Here is a 21,847-nt window from a genome sequence, read left to right as displayed (position 1 = left end):
CCCCCCCCCCCCCCCCAGTATTTATATTATATTATACATATACCAGGGTTGTTCTCTCACAGAAAATCTTTTTCTTTTTTAGTATCTACAGTTTTTCTTGTAAAATGTGCACAATTGTACGCTACCATTCAGAAATGTTTTTTTCCCCCCAAGATTTTGTCTTGTATGCTCGCCAAGTCTGCATTTAATTGATAAATAAAAATATCTAAAAAAACATAATATTGTGAAATTTATTATCATTTAAAATAACTTTTCTTTTTGAATATATTTTAAGATGTAATTTATTTCTGTGATGCAAAGCTGAGTTTTCATTACTCCAGCCTTCATCGTCACAAGATCCTTCAGAAATCGTTCTAATATGCTAATGTGTTGGTCAAGAAACATTTCTTGTTAATATCACTGTTGAAAATGGTTGTGCTGCTGATTTTTGTGGGAATCATGATTTTTCAGGATTCTTTGATGAATAGAAAGCTCTAAAGAACAGTATTTATTTGAATGTTTTATAACATTAGAAATGTCTTTACTGCCGCTTTTGATCAATTTAATGCATCCATGCTGAATTCAAGTATTAATATCTTTTTGAACTTTTGAATGGTTGTGTACTTTGCTTACATTCAGATACGACGCAGCAAGACATGTTGCGCAACTTTTGATGGCAGTAAAAAAAAACACAAAACAAAGTATTTATTATGAGTATTTGCTCTCCATATTTGAGTATACTTGAATGCAAATTTCAATGTGTGTTTCAGGGAAGAAAGGTCAAGCAAGTGTAGAAAAAGGTTAAGGATAAGTAAACAACAGAATTATGATTTTTTTTGTGTGTAATTATATACAGTACACCCAAATCACGTCCATTTCCTTAACCTTGTTTTCTGTGCTGCATGGCAGATGTTCCACTTGTTGACTTTCTGACTGCATGAACCCAATATGGGAGTTGGTCAACATGCTTTTAAAATGTCCATATTTGTTGTCAAGACTGTTTTCCCAATCAGCATCTTCCAGATCAATGTTTCATTGATTTTTTGGATGCTAAAATGTATTCTCTACAACTTTTCACCCTCTTCTTTAGGAAAATCAAGAAAGCAGTCAAACTGCCACCAGAAACGACTCTCCTGTTCATCATCTTCTTAACAGCAACCACACCAACAGTTCCGTACCACCATCCACAGCAAGCAGTCGTATGTACGAGCCTTCTTCTGGTAAGTACACACTGCCACTTATTAAATTGCTCTAGGTCGTGACATAAAGTTGCTGTACTATTAATTCCTACTTCGCAGTCAGCTGCAGAATCCAACTGGATCATGTGGTGGATTCCATTGGTGGTCGCCAAATCATGTCCTGTGTGAATGCATCTTAACTTGTTGATTGCTTTCTTAAATGCACACCAAATGATAAAAGTAATTGCTTTTATGTAATGTTAAGTGCTTTCATCCAAATTCTCTCACTGTCAAAGAAACAAATGAAATTGATTAGTGCTCAACAAAAGAAAGCATGAGCATTTGTTCATCATCAACACCATGTGAAGAGTGCTTTGCTTCTCTGTAAGGGGAAAAAATGAGTTCATTTTCTCTGTCGCCTCATTTTCCATGCCAGCGTAGCTTTCCATTAGCTTTTTCGACTTCTACAAGTTGGATATCTGCCCATCTCATCAATAGGGATGAAAAAGCCAATGACGATATTTTTGCTACATTCCCTTCTGCTTTTATGCAATGCGGCCTGACCTTGAAATCATTAAGCTGATGAAATGGATTCTAAGTGGGCCTTATTAGCATACTTGCAATTGTGCCGAGCGTTCGAGAACGGATAACAAACTGTTTTAAATTCACACTATTCTTTCCCGGCGATTCTCCAGAGAGTTGCCGTGCCAACACAAAAGGCTTTTTCCCGTGTTTTTTGGGAAACCATTGTTTACTGATTAGCGTCTCTTGTCCGTCAAAGTATGTGACTGTACTTTAGTCGCACAAAGAGGGATGTGATATTTACACACATCTCATTTCAAATTCAGATTGCTTTCCACATTCGCTGCAGTTAGATTTGGTAGAATCTAAAAAATGTAAAACACCTAACTCGGCGTACAAGTGTAGTTTTAATCACATGTTTTTGCCAGCACCAGCATTAATATTTCATGTCACTGCATATATATGACACAGTCACTCTGCACTCACGTTACGATAAATGGCTAAATGGTGGAAGAAACGGGGACAGTAGTGCAGAAAATTGAGTCGTAATGGAGACTAGTGCTGTCGTAATTTCAGACTAGTGCTGCTAACATTGATCAGAACGTTGTGTGGTCATTGAGAAAGGTCTCAATGTGTTTCTCACACGTTAGATGATTCAAAACTCCATGAACGTGGTCAAGTGTGTCTTATTCCCCATAATGGAAGGACTTTCATTCAGAAATAACTCATCCTCCTGTCATTTTAAACCTGTATGACTTTCTATTTCTCAGTGGAACACAAAATTATATTGTACATTACTGTTTCCCATACAATAGAAGTGAACTAAAAAACTAAAAATGACAAAAACATGAGTCTTCTGTTGCAAAACAATGGCTTTGTGTGACGAACATAAGCTCTAATAATGGTATATAACTTTAAAACTCATATTTCCAAGCAGCTCTGCACGGATCCCATGGTGGACGACAGGAACTTCTGGAGGAAGATTACGATGAAGACGGTTTCCCCCCTCCACCTTCTGATCTGGACCTGCTGGAAACAAACCCTCCGCACAAACACCAACAAGATCGGTTAGTTATTGTGCTCAGAGTAAAGTTGGAGATAATACATTTCTTATCGTGAAACCAAATAATCTGGTACTTTGATCAGTGCTCAGTATTGTGTCCTGAAGCCTTGTTTCAAAGACTTGAAAACAGAAAGATACCATGCAGAAGAGTTATTTATGCCATTATCTAGTTGTACCATCAAATATTCGGTCAAATTGCACATGTTATCCACGTACACTTATATATTTGTTTACACACACAGAGAAACATTTATTTACAGGATAAGTGGACATAAATGAAATGAATGTTGGTTGTAAATAATTGAATTAGTTCAATGTATATTATTGCATATTGAATAATTGACTATTTTTATCTACCGTTCAAAAGTTTGGTGTCTGTAAGTTTTTTTTTAATATAAATTCAAATGTAAAATCATTTATGATGTTACAAAAGATTTCTATTTCAAATAATTGCTGTTCTTTTGCTATGTTTTTTTGAACAGCAGATCAGCATATTAGAATGATTTCTGAAGGATCATGTGACACTGAAGACTGGAGTAATGATGCTGAAAATTCAGCTTTACATCACAAGAATAAATTACATTTTAAAATATATTCAAATAAAAAAAACAGTTATTTGAAATTATAATAGTATTTAAAAATAGTACTAAAATACTTCATTCAAAAACATTTTACACCCAAACATTTGAGAGGTGGTGTGTTTTTTATGCTTATTATAGAATCAGCAGAGAATGCATAGCTTTTAAAAAGTGTGATATGTGTCTTGTAGGGCTGAAATGGAGCCTGTTTCATATATGATCCACCCCACCAACCAACAAAACCCTCAACGACAGAACAACCCAGATTACCCCACCAACAAGTCCTCCAAGAGCATGGATTTAGGTATGGAAACACACGTACACCACCTCCACCAAAAACAACCTACAAAATAATCAAAAAAATAATAATCTCTACTAAGATTGTACAGACTCTGTGCTGATAATGACTTAATTTCAATACAGAGCTATTGCAGTGCATTTAGCGCTTGGTTAACTTGGATTGTGGGTGGTTAGTGAATAAGACAGGTTTTTGAGGTGACATTGTGCATTAAAGCCTTATAAACAAAGATTAAAGGTTATACTGAGACCTAGAAGACCTTTTTTAAAGATTTTGCTCTGTATATCTGAACACAGTAAAAACCGATTGCAAAATAAAGCCCTATAGCTACACATTTCCCAGTATTAACCACGGATGACCCCGATAACTGATCCTCTCTTTTCCACCACTGTCAGAAACATGAGGGATATTTCAGTGCTCCACAATGGGAAGTTTTCGCCCGTTTCCAATTCATTAGGGTGGAATATTGGCTTCAGTGCCACTGCGCTAATCTACTCACTGCTGAAAGCTTACTGGTTTTCATTACACACATCTCATAGTGTCGTGCTTTACTGCCATCTTTTATCCCTCATCCAGACCTTTTCTTCTCTATTTATTTCTTTATCTCTCTCTCTCTCTCTCTCTCTCTCTCTCTCTCGCCTTTTTGTTTTGTTCTTTAAGTTACTCTTTCAATTTTTCTGTATAGGCCTTGATCTGTGGTTCAGTTGCTGTTTCTTTTTATCCTTTTTCATTTCTTTTTGTCCTTTTTTATTTCTTTTTGATAAATGTGTACACTATTTAGCTTAAGCTGAAAAATTGAAATATAAAAATAAAATAAAATAAAATAAATGTCCTTAGGAAAAAAAGACATTAGCATTTGTAATTCAGAAGGATTTAATCTGCGTTATATGTTCTGTAAAAAAAAAATTTCATATCGGCAGCATATTCGCCGATACCGTTATATTGGCAACATGCTCATATCGACCGATAATATCGGCTAACCGATATATCGGTCGGGCTCTAATCGCTATGATGTTTTGGGTGGTTGCTAGGGTGTGCTGCATGTTGCAAGGGTGTTTGAGGTGTTGCTAGCATTGTCAGGGTTGTTTCTAAGGCATTTTGAACATCTGGTCTGGGAGGAAGTGCATGAAGCACGGCCCGCATCTCCAGGCAGTTGATGTGCCACGTGAGATGGCGACCACTCCACAGACCGTGGGCAGGGTGGCCACTCATGACCGCTCCCCAACCGGTGAGGGACGCGTCCGTCGCTAGCGTTACGCGGCGACAAGGAGCTCCCAGCACCGGGCCCTGAGCCAAGAACCAAGGTTTCCTCCACTCACCCGCCGTGACGTCTCGCCCATCTATTGGTCTGATTACACACAAGGTTCAGAGCCCGTCACGCTGAAGGGCGTTCCCCTAGCGTTTCCGACGCAGCTCGAGTTCCTGAAGAGGAACTCGTTTTTTTTGGGGGGGGGAGTTTTCTTGTAAAAGATGAGATAACTCGTCAATGGTGGGCAAAGAGTTAATTTGAGGGGTGGAGGGGGGCATTTTTTAGATATTTGTCAAAAATATATATTTATCTCACCTAAATGTTTGATCATGCACTGCATGTTTTTGCAATTCTGCTATTTTGTTGATTGGTGGTTGCTAGGACATTTTGCATGTTGTTAGGGTGTTTAGGGTTGTTGTTTGGGGGTTCTGATGGTGCTGTGGTGTTTTGGGTCATTTCTAAGATGTTCAGGGTTGTTGCCATGGTGTTGATAAGGGATTCTGGGTGGTTTCTAGGGTGCTCTGGCATTTGATGTAGTGTTTTGAGTGATTGCTGAGGGTGTTTGGGATAGTTGCTAGGGTGTTCATTGTTGTTTGTGTCTTCAGTATGGTTGCTAGGGTGCTCATTGTTACTTGGGTATTAAGGGTTGTTGCTAGGGTGTTCTGACTGGTTGCTAGGGTGTTTGGGGTTTTATTCTTCTGTATCTATTTTTTCATCAGCCCCGTCTGTGTTCTTACATACGTGTCCATATGTACACCGGCTCGCACAAGTCTCTCTTCCAGTGTTATTTCTCTGCTGGGGAAATTGAGCTCATAAAAGATGAAAAGGCTTATTTAAGAGAAATTGCAGTGTAATGAAACCCCATTATTGTATCCCATGGTGCAATGCCTGTGGCAGCAGCTGGTTTTCACTGCTCAATCCTGTTTGTGCGGATTAGTCTCTCTCTCTCTCTCACACGCAGAGAAACACTATCTCGTTTTCACCACTCACACTCAGGCTCACACACACTAATAATTCCTTGTTTTCCTCCATGGGGTGCTACTATCTTAGTTGTGTCATTGTGGCTTACATAGATGTAGTCGCACATATGCACCGCAGAAAATTTAATTTTTATAATTGTCCTTGTTTTGCTTTCCACAAACAAAACAAAAAAACAAAAACAAAACAAAACCCTAAGCATTCTAAAAACCAGATTACGAGTCAAAACAGAAGTTGAAAAGATATTTTTTAGAGAGTGCATCTCAAATTTATGTGTATTTGGACTGCATTTTGCGTTATTGCTATATACTGTAGACTATAGAGAGTTCTAACATCTGTGATCAGATAGATTATTTTGAAATAAATTATTTTATTTAGCAAAGATGCATTAAATTGATAAAAAATATTGCTATTTCAAATAAATTGTTCTATTTAACTTTCTGTTCATTGAAGAATCCTGAAAAAAAATTATTATAGTTTCCACTAAAATATTAAGCAGCTCAACTGTTTTCATCATTTCATCATTCATAATAAAAAAATAAATAAAAAAAAGTTTCTTGATCAGCAAGTCAGCATATTAGAATGATTTCTGAAGAGTCATGTGACACTGAAGACTGGAGTAATGATGCTGAAAATTCAGCTTTGCCATCACAGAAATGAATTACATTTTATAATATATTCAAATAGGAAACACTTATTTTAAGTACTTATTTTAATATTGTTTCACAATATTACTGTTTTTATAACTGTTGTTATTTTTAAAACAATAAATGCAGCCTGGGAGAGCGTTAGACACTTGTTTCAAAAGCTGCTGTAGACAATAAAAAAATATATCCTGTTTTCTTTTCTTTGTTATGAATTTTGCTATGTGTGCACAATGTAACTTGAGCTGTTTGAGTGTGTGTGTATGTGTGTGTGTGTGTTATATGTGTGTAGTTGTGTGTTTATAGGCAAACCACAGATGTTCTCAGCTGTACAGAAGCGTAACTGACCTTGCACAGCCTTTCCTAATTAAAACCAAGTGTGGCTACTTGCAGGAGGAGAGAGAGATGGAGCTAGATCCATACATCAGAACACATGTGGAAAAAGTTAGAATTAAGCAGAAGAGATTTCTACCAATCCAATGTATTATTCTGTCAGTTTCTGTTTCTTATAAAGGTTCAATTTAGAAGACAAATGTAAGTCATGCTAGGACTTATACGCATTACAACAGCTTATTCCAGGTTAAATATAGCTTAAAAATCCTATAAAATAAAACTTGAAATAGTTCACCCAAAATGGAAAAATTTGTCAGCATTTACTTGCCCTCATATTGTTCCAAACCTGTATGAGTTTATTTCTTCTGTTGAACACAAAAGAAGATATTTTGAAGAATGTTGGTAACCAAACCTAGAGCACCTAGAGACGACCTCTACAGCCCTGAATAGGGGCTTTCGCACTGGAGGAACCTTTTCATAGTTCCTTGAACTATTGGTGGAAGTTCCCGCTTTTTGGCGTGTTCGCACTGCAGGAACTAGGAATGTATTTTAGTTCTAGGAACTCCTTTTGGGGGAACTAATGGCGCTTTTCCACTGCATGGTACGGCACGGTACGGCTCACTTTTGGGGGGTTTTCCACTGGGTACAGTACCTGATACCTGGTACTTTTTTTAGTACCACCTCGGTTGGGGTTCCAAGTGAACCGTACCGTTACCAAAACGTGACGTGTAAACTCTGCTGATCACGGATTGGCCGGAGAGAATCGTCACTACCTGTGTCACTGAACTTGCGACACGAACACAAAAGAACCGCTAGATTTAAATCAGCACAGCCAGCGAAAGATCGAATGCAGCTGTTTTGATCGAGCGCACCTTTTTTTTAACAACCAAAAAGTTTTGTTGTCTGTTGCGGAAGAACAGACGTTCCTCTCGTTGATAGCAGAGGAGCGGATCCAGCGAGAGCTTGATGGGGCTACGCGGAATGAAAAAGTTTTTTTTAGGAGTTATGGTAGTAGAGGCGGCGCAACTATTATAACGACATGTGAATAATCCTGCCCACTCTAAAGCGGTACTGAACTGCAGTGGAAACACAAACCGCGCCGAGCCGAACCGTGCCGTGCCGTACTGAGCTGTACCAAGCCGAGTCGTACCACGCAGTGGAAAAGTGCCATAATTTAGCTCCTACTTCAGAGTAGGGTCTAAAATAGTTCTATAGGAACTGAAGTGTACGCTGATTGGCCAAACAAAACACCAGCTACCCTGCATTTTTAAAAAGCCATGCAAACATATTTATTCCATGAACATAGAAAACAGCAATAACGGCATGTACCTGTTGTCTGCAGTGTTGTGTTCTTTTCTCAGCCTCGATGATACTGCAAATTGTCATAGGATATTTAATCAGATTTTCATGCTTTTTCAATCGCATGAGTAAGAGTCATAATGCTTGAATAAAGACGGCCCTGTCGGCTGCTTCAGAGTTCCTGCTGCCGGTGCAAATGCAACCAGGAAAACGGCCCGAGGGAGAAATTTGTTCTCTAGAAACGACCCTGCAGGCTACGTGGTGCGAAAGCACCTAATGTCAGCGGAGACCGTGTTAACTAAATGAGCCCCAAAGACAGATCCCGAGCGAAGACCTCGTCACCTCGACGGCCATCAGCACAAGACCACGAAAACCAGACGAGTCCTCTGCTCAATCTGACTTGCGTTGCAGCCTGGAATTCAGCCACACCATGCTTGTTTTCTCCATTTTTGTCACAGATGGAGTTTTGGTTCCTTGCCACTGTCGCCTTTGACTTGTTTAGTTGGAGACACAATTTCCTGCAGTATTGTTGACTTGATTGTACAGACACTATTGGAATAGAACTGAACTGAGCTGGATGATGGCATCACTGAATCAACGATGAACCGACATTAAGTGAACAACTGACTGTTTTCTATTGTCCTTTTGCATTATTAGCACACGTTTTTTCTGTTTAACACTGTAAAGCTGCTTTGACACGATCTGTATTGTATAAAGCGCTATATAAATAAAGGTGACTTGACAAACAGTTGCTGGTAGCCATTGACTCCCATAGTATATTTTTCCCATAATATGAAAGCCAATGGCTACCAGCGACATTCTTCAAAATATTTCGTTTTCAACTCATGCAACTTTGGAACAACCTGATGGTGAGTAAATGATGCCACAATTTTAATTTAGCTTGAACTGTGTCTTGAAGTTTTGTGGCTTATACCCTAATGTAAAAAAGAAGCCTAAACCAGCATAAGATGGTCTTAGGTGGTCTACTGGTCAGACTAGGTGACCATCTAAACCAGCTTGTCTAAGTTGGAAGACTAGGCTAAGACCAGCTTAGTTTAAGAAGTCTTTTTTCTGCATGGTAGTGCATATCTGTTAGCTTTGAAGCTGTTTATATGCTAATGTCAACAAAACCAACTTACAATAAAAGCACAAATGCATGCAAATGTTTAAAAAGTATTACAGTAACACATCGTTTCACTTGTTAACTTGACCTTGTTGTGAAGTTACATCCAGTCTGGAATGTCCATTGGGAGACACAAATGAGAGTTTGACGAGCTGATGGATGTTTTGTTTGTGTGTTTCAGTGGCGGATGAGAGTAATGTGGCCTCCATTCAAGGACAGAGATCTGGTAAGAACTTGAACACACACACACACACACACACACACACACACACACACACTGCACATATTAAAGCAACATGCCACATGAGAATGTGATTTTACTACGGTTAAGGAGTTTTGTAAGGCATGTTAAGGGTAGTTCGTTGGAGCCTGTTTAACCCTGGTAAAATTTAATTTATTTTAATGAACAGCAGCAACAGAAATATGATAAAAGACGCCAATGTTCAATACGTAATTCATTTTATTAACAAACAATAAGTAAGCAATTGCTCTGCCAAGTTGTATAGTTTATCAGCCTCGCAACATCAGTACCACCATACTGCTTTAATAGCCAACATCTCATTTATGGTCAAATGCTACAAGGCTGGCCCAAGAGAAGTGTACGCTGATTGGCCAAACAAAACACCAGCTACCCTGCATTTTTAAAAAGCCATGCAAACATATTTATTCCATGAACATAGAAAACAGCAATAACGGCATGTACCTGTTGTCTGCAGTGTTGTGTTCTTTTCTCAGCCTCGATGATACTGCAAATTGTCATAGGATATTTAATCAGATTTTCATGCTTTTTCAATCGCATGAGTAAGAGTCATAATGCTTGAATAAAGACGGCCCTGTCGGCTGCTTCAGAGTTCCTGCTGCCGGTGCAAATGCAACCAGGAAAACGGCCCGAGGGAGAAATTTGTTCTCTAGAAACGACCCTGCAGGCTACGTGGTGCGAAAGCACCTAATGTCAGCGGAGACCGTGTTAACTAAATGAGCCCCAAAGACAGATCCCGAGCGAAGACCTCGTCACCTCGACGGCCATCAGCACAAGACCACGAAAACCAGACGAGTCCTCTGCTCAATCTGACTTGCGTTGCAGCCTGGAATTCAGCCACACCATGCTTGTTTTCTCCATTTTTGTCACAGATGGAGTTTTGGTTCCTTGCCACTGTCGCCTTTGACTTGTTTAGTTGGAGACACAATTTCCTGCAGTATTGTTGACTTGATTGTACAGACACTATTGGAATAGAACTGAACTGAGCTGGATGATGGCATCACTGAATCAACGATGAACCGACATTAAGTGAACAACTGACTGTTTTCTATTGTCCTTTTGCATTATTAGCACACGTTTTTTCTGTTTAACACTGTAAAGCTGCTTTGACACGATCTGTATTGTATAAAGCGCTATATAAATAAAGGTGACTTGACAAACAGTTGCTGGTAGCCATTGACTCCCATAGTATATTTTTCCCATAATATGAAAGCCAATGGCTACCAGCGACATTCTTCAAAATATTTCGTTTTCAACTCATGCAACTTTGGAACAACCTGATGGTGAGTAAATGATGCCACAATTTTAATTTAGCTTGAACTGTGTCTTGAAGTTTTGTGGCTTATACCCTAATGTAAAAAAGAAGCCTAAACCAGCATAAGATGGTCTTAGGTGGTCTACTGGTCAGACTAGGTGACCATCTAAACCAGCTTGTCTAAGTTGGAAGACTAGGCTAAGACCAGCTTAGTTTAAGAAGTCTTTTTTCTGCATGGTAGTGCATATCTGTTAGCTTTGAAGCTGTTTATATGCTAATGTCAACAAAACCAACTTACAATAAAAGCACAAATGCATGCAAATGTTTAAAAAGTATTACAGTAACACATCGTTTCACTTGTTAACTTGACCTTGTTGTGAAGTTACATCCAGTCTGGAATGTCCATTGGGAGACACAAATGAGAGTTTGACGAGCTGATGGATGTTTTGTTTGTGTGTTTCAGTGGCGGATGAGAGTAATGTGGCCTCCATTCAAGGACAGAGATCTGGTAAGAACTTGAACACACACACACACACACACACACACACACACACACACACTGCACATATTAAAGCAACATGCCACATGAGAATGTGATTTTACTACGGTTAAGGAGTTTTGTAAGGCATGTTAAGGGTAGTTCGTTGGAGCCTGTTTAACCCTGGTAAAATTTAATTTATTTTAATGAACAGCAGCAACAGAAATATGATAAAAGACGCCAATGTTCAATACGTAATTCATTTTATTAACAAACAATAAGTAAGCAATTGCTCTGCCAAGTTGTATAGTTTATCAGCCTCGCAACATCAGTACCACCATACTGCTTTAATAGCCAACATCTCATTTATGGTCAAATGCTACAAGGCTGGCCCAAGATCAAGCATGCCATCTGTAAAGCGCTGTGTTAGTTGACTCACAGGCCAGTAATCTGACTCCAGATCAGTGACTGTGTCTCAGCCAAGTCAAATGAAGATAAACGGAGGGCGACTGCTGGCCATTTGTAGCCTGTCAGTTGAGGTGAGAGAGTGAGTTGCTGCAAGGAGTGATTGTGTTAGTGGAGGAATCAGACAGACAAAGTGAAAGCAGTGACCACAGATACATGCAGAGTCCATTCCAAAATTCTGGTTTTCAGTAAAAATAAACTATAATATAACATTTTCAATCTTGACAAATAGCTTTGCAGATTTTTGAATGGGACTATAATTTATACTTTATATTTATAAATAAATAAATGTAATGTGAATATTAGTATAATATTAATATTAGAATTCATATACAGTATAATTTTATAGTTGTAAATGTGTGTGTGTGTGTGTGTGTATTTTTGTTTTTCATTTAACACAAGATAATGATGGATACACTGAGTGTGTTTGTATGCGTGCACTTAGATGTCTAAAGATGAAAATGACACTTGTTTTTTTTATTTAAAAAAATCATTATCATTTTTAAAAAAATAAATGAATGTTTATTTTATTTTTAGATAATTGTATTATTAAAATATATATATATATATATATATATATATGCAAAAATATTTTTAGAGATTTCAGCTAACATAGCAACATTTTCGGTCTTGACAAACAGGTTTACAGTTTTTTGAAAGAGACTTTTATGATTTTATTTTTGATGTAATTATATATTCATATTTATCATTAGTACTAAACTGAAACTAAAACAAAAAAAACTAAATTAATTAATTAAATTAAAACATTTTCATTACTTCAAATAAAATAAACATTAACTGAAATTTATGAAATATATAAAAAGTAATATTTCAGCTAGCTGCCAAGGCAACATCTTTTATTTTAATTTAAATTAACTTGATGTACAAAAAAAAAAAAACTAAATAGACATACAGTATATAAAAAACAAAAACTACAACTGACAAAAACACAAACAAGACATTACTTAAAGTATAACTAAAATTAAAGTGATGAAATGTTATGTATATGTAATTTTACAGTTATAAATATGTTTTATATATTTATATATATATATATAGAGAGAGAGAGAGAGAGATAATCTAAATTTTTTTAATTTATATTTGTAACATTTTATATATTTATATACACTGTACAAAACTTGACCGCAGATGAACTGTACGTACAGACACAGACACATAGCATTGGATCATAAATTAAATAATAAAAACCACATGCACACAATCGAGACTGAAATTTAGCGGCGCTGACAGCATGTGCATGCATAAAAAACACACACAGTCAAATTTACATGCATAGTCTACACATGATACTTTTGTATACTTCTCAGGGGTCGGGGACAATGGTAAATACATGGAAGGCTGATTGGAGTGTAGTTTTACAGATGTGGGATCCGATAGATATTGACAGGCTGCAGGCTGTTGTGCTGACGCACTCATTTTTCTCTCTTTCCTCTGGCACGCTGTACGTATGCCAGAGTCCTTTATATGCTCTGACATATTTCATTATTAGGATGGTCTTGAAAACGTGGCTGCTCTGAGTTTAATCTGACTAAAAACCCCCAGCTAGTGCCGGCCAAGCCAACCACTGCGGTACTCCAAGACCTCTTTCTCTCTCTCTTTTCTTGCATCTGCTTTGCAGTAAACGCAGCATTTTTAAATGTATTTTTCCTGTAAATTCACAATCTAGTCCAGCATTATGCAGGCCCTATTATTATTATTATTATTAGGTTTTTACACTGTCTGCTAACTGTTTTAGTAAAAATGAATTGCTTAAAAATTGTCATTTTATAACTTTATAATAAAAAAAGTTCTAGCACAGTAATATGGAATTATGCTACATTTTATTCATAATGTTGAAGCCAAATGTATTGCGTATGCTATTGAAAATCAGCCTAACCTTAAAGGGGTCCTATTATGCTCTTTTACAAAGTCTTGATTTTGTTTTGGGGGTGTACTAGAACATGCTCTCATGCTTGGTGTTTCGAAAAACATTATTTTTCACATAATTTACATTATTAAAATACCTTTCTCCCCAGGCTGGCACAAACGGCTCTATTAGTTCCGGCTTTGATGAAGGTCCACCTTCTGAAAAACAAAATGTGTTGTGATTGGTTAGCTGTCCCAGTGCAATGTGATTGGCGAACAGCTTAGACGGTGTTTCAGTACTGCAACGCCCCTTGCTCTGTCTTTCAACAAAAGCTTTTTGGGCGAATCCGGCAGGCACTGTACTCCCTCATGTTGTGGAAGCTGTCCTCAGTAAAATGCGCAGCACACAATAGCAAATTGGGGTTATAATGTTCAGGGACAGAGTTAAAAAATAAATTGCAACCACTGTTTCCTGACATCATCCGCTTTCGGAAGCCCAAACAAAGACCCCCCCCAACCATTCGAATTTCTGTAGGCGGGAATTATTTGTAATGATATTCCAATGAGCCGCTTTGTGATATGACAAAGCCCGGAAAACAAACGCTGTAGTCCAAACGAGCCGTTCGTTGTAGTTCTTGAAAAGGGATTTTTAAAAAACTAAATATTTCCCTTTAGAGTGGACTTTGAGATTTGTAACTTTCTAGATCTTTTTTATGCCCAAACATACACACTACACGCTGACTAAAATTAAAAAAGTGAAAAAGCATAATAGGACCCCTTTAAGCAACCTCACAAAACATTGCACTCATGTGATGTTCTAGTCATGGGAAGTCATAATTCATATGTAAGATGTATCCATTCAATTGTATCCTGGAAACCATAATCCATTATTTCTATAAAGAATTTATGAAAAAAAGTGGTTGTCATACTTTGCATGCTTGTCTCAACCACTAAATAGCACCATAAAGAGTGTTTAAGGTGTTCTGAGAGACCAAGTGAAATGCGCTTTGGTCATATTAAGCTTTAGATAGATTTTATTGTGAAAACCGATATATGAAACATATAGCTGATAGCCTGAAATAGTATGCTTTTTGAATGTGTGTGTTTAAAATGTACACAAACACTTACACATAGGGTCCAAAATGTTTTGCTTTACTTTGTAATGGCAGGTAAACTGAGAAAATGTATTGAAAATGATGAAAATTAGGAAATATGTTCTATTCCCATACAACTCTATTCTGCATTTTGTATTTTATTTTAGTTAATTTCATTTCATTTAATTTCTAAGTTTTCTTTACCTAATATCAATTTCTTGTCTTCTAACCAGATTTAAACTCCACCACTCACAAAAATGTACATACCCATAAAAATGTTCTCATCATATTTTCTATTTAACTAAATCTGCTACTTTCCAAGATCACGTTTACAATTTTTCTTTTCTTTTCTTTTCTTTGCTCTCGCTCTCGCTCTCTCTCTCATCACCGTGCGCTCTCTCTCAAAATGTGCAAATGGCTTCAAATCACATCGCATCTGCACTATAAGCGAGCTGCACAGTTGACACAGGAATTGTCACTTGCACAATCGAGGCAGTGTCGCATCGTCACTAAAGTTTATCAATTGCATTTCTTTTTATTTCTTGCCAGTGTTTAACCATTCAGCTCTCGCACGCTCTCCTGGAGACCGTGCGCTCATGCACACTCGCAGCGCACACACATAACGCCAGGTTCGCATTATTCCGTTTGCAGTGCATATGCGGTGCATATTTTATCCAATCCGCATGTTAACAGATTAAAGCGTTCACAGACTGCATGTGGTTGCGGTCCGGCAGTGCGTTCCATGAGCGGTGCAAAGAAAGGCAGTAGAGCTGACTGTTTCTGTCAATGGTAAGTTTTAATATAGAATGTTTGTGATAATGTAAGAAAAGTAGTTTAAATGTTTTGCCACTTGCTTGAGCAACTAAATATGTAAATCTAGAAGTAAATGCTAAAGTAAAAAACATTGAATAATGTGTTTCTTATATTTATTGCATTTAACACGTCTATGAAAGATTGTATTACTGTACTGTGTAAAAAAAAGAATCACAATGCTGAAAAAGCATTTTAAGTAACAATGTTTGAATTTGAAATCAAAAATAATGGATAAATGTTGTGTTTGTAGTAAACTGCCACGGATCAGTTGCAGACTCTTGTGTGAAAGCACAGACAGCACTGGAAAGCACTGCTTAAGTTCAAAAATAAAATTCAGGCCCTGAATAAATGTCTAAAAATCTTGATTAGATCATCACTATAAATAATTCTACATGATAAAAAGAAGGCTTTAAAAAGATCGGTATCGGTGATCGGTATCGGCAGATACTGCTTTCTATGATCGGTGATCTGCCTTAAAAATCCTAATCAGAGCACCCCTAGTATACATGTACAAAAAGATAAAAATAATAATACAATAATAATAATTAAATGAATATCACAGTAATAGAATTGAATATTATGACGTCTTAGAAATATTAAACTAACAAATTATAACGTGTGAACATTTGATACCACAGTCTTTAACTTACATAGAAACAAACACACATACATACTAAGGATCACTGTGGTGGACAGTATGGTAACACACTGAGGTCAGACACAACACACATTCACCTGCAGTGTCTCTCTCTCTCTCTCTCACACACACACACACACACACGCACATTCACCTGCTGTCTCTCAGGCTGTGGCACATCCACACGTATCTCGCAGCAAGTGCTGCTGTCTGTCCCTCTCCTAATACTATCTTTATTTGTTCTGTTTCACTAATGGCTGTAAAGTTCTTTATTAAGTTGGTGAATTTGTTGAAGTAGAGGTTTCTTATGGATATGTATTTATGACAGTGAAGGAGGATGTGCACCTCTGTCTCGATCTCTCCTGTCTCACAGTGAGCAAACACTCTTTGCTCTCTGGGTAACCAGCTCTTTTTGTGTCTGCCGGTCTCGATGGCTAGACTGTGCTCACTGAGCCTGTACTTGGTCAGGATCCGTCTCTGCTTTGTGTCTCTGACACTCTGGAGATAATCTTCCAATTCATAATTTGATTTTAGAATTCGATAAAATTGTAATTTACTTCGTGTTTGTTTGATAATTTGATTTATTTTGATGTTCGGGTGAGAAGCAGTGCTGGTTTGAGACTGGATAGTGTTAGTAGAGTTAGTCAGGTTAGTAAGTCTCAGAACTAGCTGACTGAGTGGACTCTTTTCGGGGTTCAGTTCTTGGGTTAGTAGCGCTTTTTAAAATGTAGCGATTCTGTGGGACTTGGTTTAAGACGCATCCAGAATTCGAGGGATCTTTTATGCATATTGATAATCAATGGGAATCGGCCTAATTTTGCCCTACATGTGTTATTGGGTGTTTTTCTTTGTAGTTTTAGAATCATTTAGCAAAATTATGTGTGTAGGGCTTCTGTTTGATGTCTGTCCCATCTAGTGTAGCTCTGATCACTGAGTGGACTCCAAACCTCACTTCCATACAGCGCTATGGGCTGAACCACACTATCAAAGATTTGACACCAAATTGAAAGCGGTGTTTCAATATTTTGGAATTGCTCCTTGATTGCATATAGAGCTCTCTCTCTTTCATTCTCTCTCTCTCTCTCTCTCTCTCACTCTCTTTCTTTCTTTTCCAAGTTTAATGTATTCAGCTGAGGTAAAAGCTGTTAGAAGATAGCAACAATCACCAACCTCTGATTTGATTTTTGCATAAGGGTCAAATAGTTGTTCTTAAACTGAGATTTTAACTATGCATTTTATTGCACTTCCTACAGTTTTTGTAGCGGTTTAATCATGCACAATAACAATTAAGAAAGTAAACCGTGTCAATTTTGTTTTCATTTTGACTTTAAATACTGCTTTAATTGTTGATGCACTCAGATTAGTGAAGTATAACTCTCCTTCTTGCAGACAAAGCAGTGTGTGTATGTTTGAATATGTGTGTGTAGTTGGTACAATGAAGAGCGAGTCTCGGTCCACAGAGAGAAGAACATGTCCATTAAGAGGATGGATGAAAGATGCTGGAGGCACCGCTCTCTCTCGCTGGCTTCCCTTCAACACACCTACATATTCCTGTGGCACCTCTCATTCAAATGAAGACCACTCATAGAGGCTGCGTTGCTGACGGGCTCTGCAGCGCTTTAGTTCACAGTTCAACATCCTCCAATTCATCTCTCTTCCTCCTCTTCCAGGAGCTGCATGGCAGTCACCCAGTTACCGTTCGGCCCTGCAGCGCTGCTTCTGCTGATTTGTTTGTTTTTCTCTTCGTCTCATTATTTTCCCTTTTCGTGATAATGGCAGCATACAGGTATCTGTCTGCCGGAGAGACCAATTACCATTTTATTTACTAAGAAGTTGCTCAAATGACGTTCCCGTCTCGCTGTCGTTCTCTCGGTCTGTTTCTGTTTCTTGCTCGTCTGGTTTGTTGTTGATTCAGGTTGAGAGCAGCCATGTTGTGCTGGTTTAGATTGATTTATGTAAGCATCCCAGAGAGGACCATCTGTGTCGTATGTTTATGCGTGTCGGCATGCATGCGTGTAGCACTGTAGAAATGAAACCTACAATTGTAAATGTTTCACTGCTTAGATCAGATTACAGCTGCGTTTCATGGAAATTAAATAGATGTATCCAGTGCTTAATTTGTGCATTATGAAATCCCAGAACAAGGACCAGTCATGGAATCCCAAAGTTTATTTCAACATATTTAGTCGGTAATTACATTTATGAGACTGAAGACAGACCGAATTTGCTGCAACCAGTTGGGAGTTTAAATTGTATATTCACTAAATAAATAAGAAATTATTATAAATAAATAAATATTATATTCAGTAAGGATGCATTCAATTGATTAAGAGTGACAGTAGAGACATTTATAATATTACAAAAGTTTTCTATTTAAAAGAATGCTGTCAATGCGTCAAAGAAGGCTGAAAAACTGCAACACAACCGTTTTCAAAATGGATAATAATTTGAAATGTTTATTGAGCAGTAAATCAACAGAATTATTTCTGAAGGATCATGTGACACTGAAGACTGTTATGATAGTTATGATAGTGAAAATTCAGCTTTGCATCACAGGAATAAATTACACTATTACCATTTGTACTGTATTTTTGATCAAATCACTGCAGCCTTGGTGAGCATAAAATACTTTTTTCAGAAACATTAAAAACATCTTAAAGACCCCAGAATTTTAGAAGGTGTGATATATATTTGTTTTCTTCAACTACAAGTACTTTTTTGTCCCAGAGATTGATTTTTATTAAAATTAACAGATTTAAACTTTTTTTTGTGATTTTAAAGTCACATTAATACTGACTTGTAAACTTCATATAATTATCATCATCATTAATTTTTATAGAGTCAGACTGACAATAAATATATATGTTTAAAAATGAAAATCTGTCATAAAATAAGAATTATTACTTTTAATATTTAGATTATAATATAAATATAAAGTGAAATAAACATTTTTCAAAGATTACAACCATCTCACAGTTTTGGTGTCATTTCCACTTATTTCCACTATTTATTGTACATAAAAAAGAAATTGTATCTTTTATCATTTTGCTGTTGCTGATGGTTTGTAAAAGTTAGATGGTAAGTTTTTACAGTGACTTTACAAGAGTCAAATTTGTTTTGTGCTTACAAATGCTGTTTTACTGTAGTGAAATTACATTTGTCCTTCAGTGGCTTATTGTTTTATTATTTTCTATACACATTTTCACTGCTGGTTTTATATAAAATATTTCTTAAAGGGATACATGAGCCAAACATGAAAACTCTGTCATCGTTTACTCACCCTCATGTCGTTCCAAACCCAAATTACTTTCTTTCTTCTGGGGAACATAAAAGGGGAGATTTTGAAACTTCTCCATTTGAGTTTCACGCAAGAAAAAGTAATTCATGTTCAGAACGACATGAGAGTGAATAAATGATGATAGCATTTTCGTTTTTGGCTGAAGTATCCCTTGAAAGCATGATGTGCTCTTTCCTGCATGCCTCTTTTTACCTCTCATGCACCAAGCATTTCTCTGTTCTTCTTTTCTCCAACTTTCTTTTGCCCTTTCAGTGTTTGGATCCCTTGGATTTGTGCTATTCCTCCATTTTATTTTCTTGTTTGTGCTTGTTGCAAACATTATGGAAGTAAAATGGGTTGCAAATGTTGTTTCATGTAGACTTTAAAACTCCTCTAAAGTTCAGAGCGGTTGGGTGCCAGTGAAGCTCCCTTACTTTTAGAAGCTCATTTGAGAGATGAATTTGGCTCTCTGTGACTCATTGAGCTTTGTGAGCCAGTGAGGAGTGAATCAGCAAATGCAAGTAACACTGATTTCTCTATGAACCTCCAGCAACAAGTCAGCACATTCAAGGGCACGTATCACCCCTGCTCTTTCTCATTGACACTAAAGACCCCTTCTAAATGAGAAATAGAGACAGAACTTCAGTTGGAGCCTATAAGGCAGGGTTCCTCAAATCTTGCCCTGGAGGGCCAATGCGCTGCAGAGTTTAGCTCCAACCCTGATCAAACTCACCTACCTGTGATTTTCTAATGATCCTGAAGACATTGATTAGCATGCTCAGGTGTGTTTGATTAGGGTTAGAGCTAAACTCTGCAGGAAAGTGGATCTCGTGGGCCAGATTTTAGGATCACTGGTATAAGGTGTCATTAATTAATGTCAAGCTTTCTGCATCCTTAGCGGAGGTGGTGGAAGAATGGAGGTCTGTAGGGGAAGTCGTGGCCTAATGGTTAGAGACTCGTAACCCAAAGGTTGCGGGTTGCTCTCCCACCTTCAATGCCACGACTGAGGTGCCCTTGAGCAAGGCACCGAACCCCCAACTGCTCCCCGGGCGCCACAGCATAAATGGCTGCCCACTGCTCCGGGTGTGTGTTCACTGCTGTGTGTGTGCACTTTGGATGGGTTAAATGCAGAGCACTAATTCCAAGTATGGGTCACCATACTTGGCCACATGTCACGTCACTGTTGATATCAACTTAGTAACAGCCCACTTAAAGCAACAGGAGCCTGAGGGTGAATCACACCAAGACATGTCCAGGCCACATTTCACATCACATGCAAAAATTTAATTGAATTAAAAAATGTTATTAAAAAGATTTAATTTTAAATTATTTTTAAAAAAAATTTAAATTTGTAATTTTTTTTAATAATTATTATTATTTTTTGCAGAAATAAAACTAAGCATACGCTGGGTGCATTAAAGATGCAAATAATATGTATTATTGTTTTTTTGTTAAGTAAAATTATATTTTTTGTTCACATTGCACATGGTTCACATTTTGGCTTCTCATTATGAGGATGGGGGATTGGAGAGAAAATATCCTTAATTTTATGCAAAATGAAAAAAAAATCTTAATGGTGCTAAATGTAATTATTTTATTTTTTTGGGGGGGTGAGATATGATACTGTGTTCTTTTTAACACTCGTTACTTTTAATACGGACTTTGAAAATATTTAATTAACATTTAATCTCATTCATTTTTCTGTGTGCGATTAGTCGTGGTTAAACAGATCGTAGTTGATCCGTGATCCGTACGGACCAAGCCCCACGGTTCGGCACGCATGTGATCCGCGGATTAATTGCAAAATTTAACCATAATAGAGTATAAGTTTATCATTTGTTCGTATTTACACAAGCAAGCGAATTTTAAACAATCCCAGAGAGAAAAGCGAAAGGCTGTTCTCTATGCGCACAGCTGCACACACATGAAGCACACAAATGCGTGAACACCGAATTGAATCCTCCTCTTAATCCTCTGAACAGACACATACACATAATTATGACAAACTACCCATCTCGACAATCATTCAGGTAAAAGCAGTCAGTTATGTCTCAAGTGAATAAAAACAGCTGAGAAAGAAATCGGATGTGATGTGCATCATTATATCAGATCCGTGCATCAGGTCTTAAAGGGACAGCGGCCTATAAATACTGCTGCTGTCATTAATGATCATCAAACAACAAAACAGCTATGATAAAAATCTATATTTAATTTATACAGTGAATACTATGCAGTGTTATTTTCCTAATTATTACATTCCTGTATTTGAATACTACCAACCTTATTTTATTTGTAACATATTCTGTTGTATTTATCTATGCTTGTAATTTGTGTATTTGATCTTATTTTTACTGGCTGTTCTCTTGTCTCTTTAATCATGTTTAAACGTTCTTAGTTAATCTAGTAGTATTTGCTGTTGTATCAAAGAAGTACTTCGCTTTAAGTAATAAATAGAAAGC

At 37.2% G+C, this 21,847-nt stretch overlaps 1 protein-coding gene across 1 annotated transcript in view; it reads left to right on the top strand.

The window, feature by feature from the left end:
• LOC107549438 (partitioning defective 3 homolog B-like) overlaps positions 1 to 21,847 on the top strand; it is a 186,380-nt gene that overhangs the window by 105,393 nt on the left and 59,140 nt on the right. The window contains exons 13-16 of the mRNA XM_016230506.1: positions 1,070 to 1,199; positions 2,617 to 2,746; positions 3,512 to 3,624; positions 9,426 to 9,470. Of these exons, the coding sequence (XP_016085992.1) occupies positions 1,070 to 1,199; positions 2,617 to 2,746; positions 3,512 to 3,624; positions 9,426 to 9,470 (418 nt within the window). The remainder of the gene's footprint in view (positions 1 to 1,069; positions 1,200 to 2,616; positions 2,747 to 3,511; positions 3,625 to 9,425; positions 9,471 to 21,847) is intronic.

Source organism: Sinocyclocheilus grahami, unplaced genomic scaffold (assembly GCF_001515645.1).
Source record: "Sinocyclocheilus grahami isolate Dianchi unplaced genomic scaffold, SAMN03320097.WGS_v1.1 scaffold372.1, whole genome shotgun sequence".
Lineage (NCBI taxonomy): Eukaryota > Metazoa > Chordata > Actinopteri > Cypriniformes > Cyprinidae > Sinocyclocheilus > Sinocyclocheilus grahami.
Note: the sequence above shows the minus strand (reverse complement) of the source record. Positions and strands in the feature narration are given on the sequence as shown.